The sequence below is a fragment of the Mus pahari genome, chromosome 13 (assembly GCF_900095145.1).
Source record: "Mus pahari chromosome 13, PAHARI_EIJ_v1.1, whole genome shotgun sequence".
Taxonomy (NCBI): Eukaryota; Metazoa; Chordata; class Mammalia; order Rodentia; family Muridae; genus Mus; species Mus pahari.
The window spans coordinates 88,940,837-88,949,913 of record NC_034602.1 but is presented as its reverse complement, the minus strand read 5'-3'; the positions used below and the strand labels follow the sequence as shown (position 1 = coordinate 88,949,913).

The 9,077-nt window shown below is 44.4% G+C and overlaps 1 protein-coding gene across 3 annotated transcripts in view; it reads right to left on the bottom strand.

Annotated features, from left to right (window-relative positions):
* Cops4 (COP9 signalosome subunit 4) overlaps positions 1-8,655 on the bottom strand; it is a 31,253-nt gene extending 22,598 nt beyond the window's left edge. For 2 of the 3 annotated variants that reach the window (XM_021210286.1, XM_029545275.1), the window contains exon 1: positions 8,413-8,655. In XM_021210286.1, the coding sequence (XP_021065945.1) occupies positions 8,413-8,486 (74 nt within the window). In that variant the 5' untranslated portion in view covers positions 8,487-8,655. The remainder of the gene's footprint in view (positions 1-8,412) is intronic. The other variant, XM_021210287.2, reaches the window with a different exon arrangement.
* Positions 8,656-9,077: the final 422 nt, after the last annotated feature.

Genomic DNA, 9,077 nt, shown 5'->3' with positions numbered 1-9,077 from the left:
GCCTGCCTCTGCCTCCCAAGTGCTGGGATTAAAGGCACGAGCCACCACGCCCGGGTAATTTTATTACTTTTTATCTTCTGTTCTTTTGTTAATTTTTAAGATTGATTATTTTTACTTATGGGTGTGTTTGGGTGAGCATCTGCCATATGAATATGGGTACCCATGGAGGGCAAGAAAACAGTTTCCCTGGAGCTGGAGTTACGTGCAGGTGGTTGTGAGCCTCCCAATGTGCACGGCTGGGATTCCAACACCAGTCCTCTGGAGAAGTAACTAACCAGAACTCTAACCCTGGCCCATCTCTCCAGCCCTCTCTTCTGTCCTTTAAAAACATTATCACTGAGCTTAGAGACATGGCTCAGCGGTTAAAAACATCGGCTACATAGCACCAAGATTTATCCCAAACCCCACATGGTGGTTCACGGACATCTATCTGCAGATGTACTCCGGTCCCAGGGATCTAACCCCGCTCCCTGGCCCCCACGGACACTAGGCACATGTACAGTACAGACATACATGCAGGCAAAATACCCATACACATAGAACAACTTAGAAAAATCATTCTTGGGGGTGGGGGCAAAAATACTGCGGTGTGCACATAGAAGTCATAGGATCACTTTGCTGAACTGATTTTCTCCTTACCTATACATGGGTTCTAGGGATCAAACTCTGGTCACCAGGCACCCTAGTAAGCATCTTTACCCACAATTCATCTGGACAACACTACTCTTTAATTTATCTTATGCAGTATTTTTTAAAAAGCATTAAGAACTGTTTTAAATTTCTTTTCTGAGATACGCTCTCCCTTTGTAGTCCATGTTACCCAGGAACTCAGGTTCCCCAGAGTCTGAGCTACAGGTGTGAGCCACTCACTGGCTAGTTAAATGCATCTGCAAAGTTAGCACTGCAGGTTTTCAGACAGTGGTCCACAAGGAAGCCCAGAAGTAAAACCTGCACAAACAAGACCTGAACTCATTCAGATCAGTGACAGGCTTTGTAAGGCCCATCTTCAAAGCTACCATCCAGTTTCTCTCCCAACTCATCTGAAATCCTCAGTGCTGGTTACAAGAGAGCTCCATAAAACCACAATAGAGGGCTGGAGAGATGGCTCAGNGGCTAAGAGCACTGAATGCTCTTCCAGAGGTCCCGAGTTCAATTCCCGGCAGCCACATGGTGGCTCACAACCAACTGCAATGGGATCCAGTGCCCTCTTCTGGTGTGTCTGAAGACAGCAACGGTGTACCCACATGCATAAAATAAGTAAATAAATCTTTGAAAAACCACACACAATAGGAACAGGTGTGTAGCCAGGAAACAGCAATTCCAAAGGCCACAGCAGCTAAGAAGAACACCTCGAGACCACAGGGCTCCTTCGCCTATGACAGAGCTTGAGTCTTTAAGGGATAGCTAGCCCTGTATTAGAGACTCCTTCCTATGACGGACCCCATTCTAGCTCCTCACTTACAGTATGTACACACACTCACAGCTACAGAAAGGAACATTTCTCTTACGTCCAGATTTACCTACTTATTGATCTGAGCACATTTCAGATAGGTTATACTTAATGATGTGTCATTTATCATTTTGATTGATTTTTTCAAATTTGATTACAGTCTAGTAAATCAAGATTATAGCTAAGTCTTGCATTTACATATTCCTAGAGTATTTTATACAAACTACTATTCAAACTAATAATATACAAACTAAGATAAGTACTTGACAAATTTGCTGCCTAACCTGAAGTAAAGATTTGTTTGATGCTATGGGTGGTGGCACATGCCTTTAGTCCCAGCACTCAGGAGGCAGAGGCAGGCGGATCTACATGAGTTCCAGATCAGCCAGGACTACAAAGAGAAACCCAGACTCAAAAAATACAAATTAAAAGCATTTTTGAAATATATTTACTTTTACTTTGTGTCCAGTGTTTTGCCTGTATGTCTGGTACGACATGCATGTCAACCACAGAGGCCGGAAGAAGGCATCAAGCTGTTCAGTGGTTAGAGCACTTGCTGCTCTTGCAGAGGACCCAGGTTTAGTTCCCAGCACCACAAGGCAGCTCACAGCCATCTGTATATAACTCTAGTGCCAACAGATCTGATGCCCTCTCTGGCCTCTGAGGGCCCAGGCACATACACATGTATACACAGATGCAGTCACCCGACCCCCGACCCCCGACCCCTGCCAAAGCACACAGGCAATAGCTGTGGTTTGCCCACTAGCATTGGGTGGTGAGGTGCTACTTCTGAAGAGTGCACGTGCTCTGGTTGTATACAACACACAGAAAATCAAGCTGGGCGGGAAGCTTCGTCCCTGCTGGTTAGCCCTCCAGAAGGTACTGTGAAGGAAGAGCCTTCAACAGCAGTCAGCTTAGCTGCGGACCTTGCCTTCAACACTACGGACCAGCCAGCCAAGTATGCCCACTGGTGTCACAATGCCAAGTCAGCAAAAGATAATCAACTACTTTCTGACTGGATTTGCTCCATGTGAGGGGATTCATGTCTGATACTGGAAACTGAGTCAAAGATCCCAAGGCTGGGGAAGTTACAGGCCTTAGAGAGAAGCTGCTCTAGGCATTTTGCTAAATGGGCAGACATCAAATGGCCTTCAAAATAATTATGTTTATGTTTATATATAGCGCTACCAGCAGCTCTGGTCAAAGAAACTTCTTTTTACAGTGGGCAATGGTAAGTTTAAAAACTAACAACTGGGCACCCAGGTGGTGGTGGTGCACACCTTTGATCCCAGAACTTGGGAGGCAAAGGCAGGGGGAATCTCTGAGTTCAAGGCCAGGCTAGTCTACAGAGTGAGTTCCAGGACAACCAAGGCTACACTGAGAAACACTGTTTCGAAAAAGAAAAACAAACAAACAAACAAAGGATAGCAACTGATTAGAGTGATTAGAACACATGATTGTTGAATAATTATCAACAAATGGGATTTCTCTGTCTCTATGGCTCAGGGGACATCACAGAAAAGGGAGTGGGAAGGCTGTAAGAGCGCCAGTGACACATTAGCTAGCACCAACAAAAGCAACAAGTGCAACAACTAGAACTGATACTGAAGCCAGAAAAACTGTAACACAGTTAAGCCTGGGGAAATAAGGAGAGCTTTCAAATTCAATAAGAAACTTAAGAATGGTGAAGTGTCATTTGGAACATTGACCACCAGAAATTACAGAACTGAAAAATATTATAACCAACTTAAATACTTAAGTGCAGATGAGATCACTGAAGGACAGCTAACCCAGAGAGCAGGTCTGAAGAACCATCTAGAACGAAGCAACAGTATGTTGTTCTGAAGTCTAGAGCCAGGACACACATAAAGAGCAGGAAGCATTACTTAGACCAGGAATGGTAGCTCATGCCAGGAATCCCAATACTGAGGCAGGAAGATTATAGTGAGCCAGTCTGAGCTACAGAATAAGACACCGTCCATAAAAAGAGGTAGACAGGTAGCAGACAATCCAACAGACACTGCCCAGAACTGTTCAGAGAATCTTATCTACTGGGCTTCCCAAGCAATCTCAGCCAGGTGACTTCGACAAGTGGCCACATTTCTTTCACTCCCTGTATCTATGTCACTCTGCAATTTGACTTTGTAACTCTTCACATAAAAAGTTTATGTCTCCTCCATTCTCAACTTGTTGACCAAACGAATGTAGCAGAGATGAAATATCACTTCTGAGCCTGGACTTAAGGAGGCCTTGAATGTGTCATTACCTCTGGGACTCTGTTGTCATACTAGCCAAGCACCTCACAAAAGCAGAGCTGTCCCTGTACCTGGTCTGCAGCTCTCTGTAGATGTGTGTGGGAAACCAAGTGGAAGCAAAGCCATTGGGGCAGATAATTATTTACCTCAGCCTAAGACAAACTGTCAACCCCCAAGTCTGTAAACTAAATGTTATTATGTTTTAAGTCTCTAGGTGGCTTATTTCACAGTAAAAGCTAACTGCTACTTACATAGATGCATCATAGTGAAGTGGCCAAAATTAAAGCAAGTACGTGCTAACACAATTGTTAGGGGAAATAATCTCTAATAATCTCTTGTTCTTTAAGCATTGTACTCCAACTTAGTAGCAATGAGAAATACTGAGGGAAGATAATCTACAAGTTTTAGTCAAAAACAAGAAGTTCATTCTCTGTTAGGAAACTGAGGCAAGAAATTTGTCATGAGTTTGAGGTGACTATAAACTATAAGGAGTTTCAGGACAGTCTAGGGTATGAACGAGACACTAAAATCAAAACCAAATTTTAAAAAAATAGCCAAGTTTGGTCAAAATAATTTAAGGCCAAAATTATGGCTATATTTAGTTAGGAGCTTACAGACATGGGCTGTAGCACTTCTCCTAAATAAAGCTGTTTGCTTTGAAAAAACTAAAAAGTCATTTTCTCTGTTTTTTTCCGCCACCATATAATGGGGCCAATAACATTATCTACTTCCACATAGTTTTTGGCACACAAATGGTATCTATTTTGGACATGGGAATCACTGAAACTGACCTTAAGGGTCAGCAGAGAAGCAAAGAATCCGAGTCAAAAGGGGCTTTTGAGACTGCTCGGTTTCTCTGCCACTGCAGACACGAGTGTGACTGCTCACTGACACTTCTATCCCTCCATTCACAGAAAGTTCTCACCCAAAGTCCACCTCACAGAGCACAGTACAATCTTACTCTCCTTTCCTCTTGGTAAGCAAAGGTCTTCTATCACTAACAACTTACAAAATGTTAGCAAATCCTGGCAGAGCACATTCATAAACCCAGTTTTGGATACCTGAGGCAGAAGAATTTGGAAGAAGTTTTAGGCCATCCTGGGCTATAGTGTTAGATGCTAGCCTGGGCTATAAGAAACTCTTGACTCAAAACAACAAACAAACAAAAAATAAATGTTTAAACTGCAAAGCTCCCCAGCCTCCTGGAGACGCTGTCCACACTTCAGAGCTGGGAGGAGGAAGTGCTAAAGGTTGTATTTCCATAAGATGGGTTCAACAAAGTCCTAACACTTGTGCCCTCATATCTGCCCTGAAGGAAATAACATTTTTTAAAAATTGAATTCTGGTCAGGGAAGTGAAGAAATGAACAGACAAAACCACCTAATCTATGTCCACGAGAAAGTAGGCCCCAGTTGTGCACAGGAAGCTAACTAACCAGCTGCAGTGTGAGAACGCTGTGCGTGTCTGAGTGTGTTTGCACGTGGAGCAGGTTTCCAGGAAGTCATCTCGGAATCAAATGCTCAAGCACCAAGCAGGTTCGCCAATTAAGTCAAGCCAGGCTGTCACAACAATCACCTCCACAGGCTCCCTCTCCAGTCTCTCGTCCTCTTCTCAAAATCTGGGGACTTTTTGTTCTGATTTTTGGATTTTTTTTGAGATAGGGTCTCTTTGTATAGCCCTGGCTGCCCTGGAACTCAAAGAGATTGACCTGCTTCCAACTCCCAAGTACTGGAATCAAAGGCCTTCACCTGGCTTCGAGAACTTTCTTGAAAAAAAGATGTAATTACTTTTATGTGTATGTAGTGTAGGTATGTGTGTTGTCTGCATGTGTGTCTGTGCACCAAGGGTTTGTCTGGCGCCCTCAGAGGTCAGAAAAGGGCATTGGATCCCATGGAACGGGAATTATAAATGGTTGAGAGCCACCGTGTGAATGCTGGGAGCTGAGCTCAGGTGCTCCTGATAGCCAGGCTACTGCCCCAGTCCGCTCTTCTAAACGTTATAGGAGATTAAAAAACAAAACAAACAAGAAAAACCCCAACCCACATATAATATATATCATAGATATAAAGTAGTCTATACCTGCAACAACAACCACAACAAAATGCTATTTATATGGCTAGTTTCTTATACTAACTTTAGCTAACATCAGAAAGCATGTCTAAATGAGCTTTTAAAAAGAGAGGCAATACAGTCTGGATGGTTAAAAGTGAGCTTTTGAAAAAACCTGAGTTCAAATAGACATTATGCCCCCTAACCCTAACCCTAACCCTTAGCTAGTCACTGATTTAACCAACAATTCTTGAACAACACACTGCATGGAACAGAAAGTGTCAGCATTAGAAATCTTGTGCTTTATAATTCCTTAAAGTGAGAACCTTTGTTTCTCAGTTCCCAACATAAAAACCATAAACGAACAGATGACTTTGACATATGTACATCATAAAGTATGTGGCTTGCAGAACTGTGTTGTTATGAGAGTAAACGTTCTGACACATTCTTACCAGATAGTACTAGTAAATACCTAAAGGGAAGGCCAAGAATATTCTCAGAAAAAAAGCACTGAAGGCTGGAGATAGCTCAGTGATTAAAAGAATGCTTGCTGCTTTTCCAGAGGACCTGAGTTCAATTCCCAGTACCCACCCAGGTGCCTCACCACCACCTATAATTCCAGGTCCAGGGGGATGCACTTCCTCTTTGAACATCCATGGGCACCTGCACACATGGCACACATACACATAAATAAAAATAATAAGCTAATTTTTAAGAAAGCAAGCAATATTGACGGGGTGCCAACTAACACTGCATGGGCTAAGTATTTCATTTCCTCTTCAGGAAACACACGTGGTAGACTGGCCCTCCACCCTCCATTCATAGGCCTGCGCAATACCACTTTGCTTCTAAAGAGTTAGTGGTACATTTCATTTCCTTTCCCCTGGAATCTGGACTGGTCTCAGTACTTGCTTCCATTGGTATTAAGCACTGATGTGAGACTTGTCAGACGAGCCTTATGCCTTACAGCTTCCACTCTCATCCTGTTAGAACACTCTGATGCAGGAAGTCCCAGGGAAAAAAAAAAAAAGCCAAAGCTAAACTATAGAGTGAGAATAAAAGATCCAGCCAACTGCCAGGGATCTAGCCACACGTGGCCAGCCCTAATGCAACTGCTAGCCAAATTAATCTGCATAACTGAGCCAGGTAAGATCAAGAAAACAGGCCAGGCAACACACAGAATCCCGGGGGTGGGTCACCTTTATGTTACTAAATTGTGTGTTTATTTAGCTACAATAGGCAAAAGAAACGCCCTATTGGAGACATGCTACTGTTCATCTCTAATTCAGAGCTAAAGAGGTAAATAGTAATGAAGTCCCAGAAGATTTTCAAGTTCTAACAACCTGTATCTTAGCTGATAACTAATGAACTTACATTTTCTGTAATAAAGAGAAAAAAAAAATCAAAGGAAAATAAGGGAATACATAAGTTAGTTTTACTTCTATCCAAATCTATAAAAGTATTAATACATGGAAAAACAACCAAAGAAGAAATAAGTCAACTATTTCCAACCCCTGGAATGAGTCATATGTACTTACTGACCGCTTAATAACATTATGACATTTTCCATACACCAGGGACCGTGCTCAGTTACTGAAGTATAATTAGTACATAGACACATGCTCATTTTGAAATCAGATAAAACTAAGTCTCACGATTACCCTTTCATTTTTTAAAGCAGAAAAATTAAGAATGATGTAGTTAAGCCCAGGATATACAACTAAATTCCCCACTAATAAAGTAGACTGTACTTTCTACAGAGAAAAGCCAAGCACAGCGGCCACACAACACACGCACCATTTCAATGTGCAGGTTTGAGCAAGAGTATTTCATTAATTAGATCAACGGGCCCTCAGCCGTGAGGTGTAAATGTTAGGGCCAATTGAAGGCATAACATACTTTCATTAGAAGGCAAAACTGTGGCAATCTACACAAAGAAGACTAAAGCTGTTCAACAACTGCTTGAGGGGCCTGAAACATGTCTCAATTTTTGACCTGGCGTGGATCTAAGCACCCTAAGGTTTCGACAAAATTCCTAAGCAGGCCCTGGAAATATCACTGTTCCAGGCATCGTGAGCCCGAGGACATCCTGCCTGTGTTCTCTTCCCCAGAGTTGGCGACAGACTGCGAGTATCCAGAACATAAGGACCCACACACGCTAAGAACTGAGAGAGAAGTTCTGGACCACAGGACAGCAGCATCCATACCTGCTCTTCCCCTGTCAATCCTGGAAAGCCATCTCTTCCAACTAAAGCTCCGCATCAAAGTCCAGAATGTAAATTTACCTCCAACACGGCGAGGGCGGGGGCGGCGGCGAACCGAAGTCAAACTCGGTGTGTCGGGCTCGCCGAAGGCGCCCACCGCCGGGCGAGCCGTCATCTGTCTTACCCCGCTGCCAGAAGCCAAAAGAACCCGCAGAGGGCGTTATCAAGGACTTAAGAAGCTGGCAGCCACCCCGGGTCGTGGGACGGTCGGGACCCCAGCACTCGGTCCCTCCAGCTTTCGGCTGCTCCCAGCAGTTACCGCCACAGCCGACTCCAGGCCCGCCCCCCTGAGTCAGGCCTAGCTCGAGCCTCCCAGCCCGGAGCGCCCGTCGCCTCTGGGAAGGTAAATTTGCGGCTTCCTTCCGACCTCTCTACTCCTAAGAAAAATACTCACTTGCCCGCCAGATCTTTATGGGAGCCGCTTGAATTCATGAGCTGGGCCAAATCCTGTCGCACGGCAGCCGCCATCTTTCCTCCAGCTCAGCCACGGCTGCGGGACCTCTCGCTGCCAAGAAGAAACCGAGCGTGGTCCTCCAGGAGGCGGCCAGAGGGGACGCGGGGTGCCATAGAGTAGCGTCTCTGTGGGCCAGAGCGCCGGATCGGGGAGCCGGAATTAGCTCCGCCCCTCCGGGTTGAGTGACACGAGACTCCTCTCCTCCGGTTTGAGGACCGCCCAGGTCTCCCGAGAGACGCCGGCTCTCACGCTCCGACCCGGGATTGGCTGAAGAAACTTGAAGGCGTGTACTTTGTGCAACTTCAGTAAGGGCCCGGCAAGTCAAAGGACATCCTTTTCCCTAAGTTCCGGGTCTGATTATTATCGTTCTCCGCTCCGTTCCTTAAGGCATCACTTAAACTACCTATGTAAAGATTTATTTCCAATGCACTGCAGAAACACTGAAGAAAAACAAAACAAAAACCAACCAACACACACACGGAATGTCAATTCCAAAGATAAGAGGAAAAATACAACCGACCCAAACCATCATGGCCAAATTACAGCAATCAATCTACGAAAACAAGCTTTTTTATTCGTGTACACGAACTGCCTTCCCCTAAGGT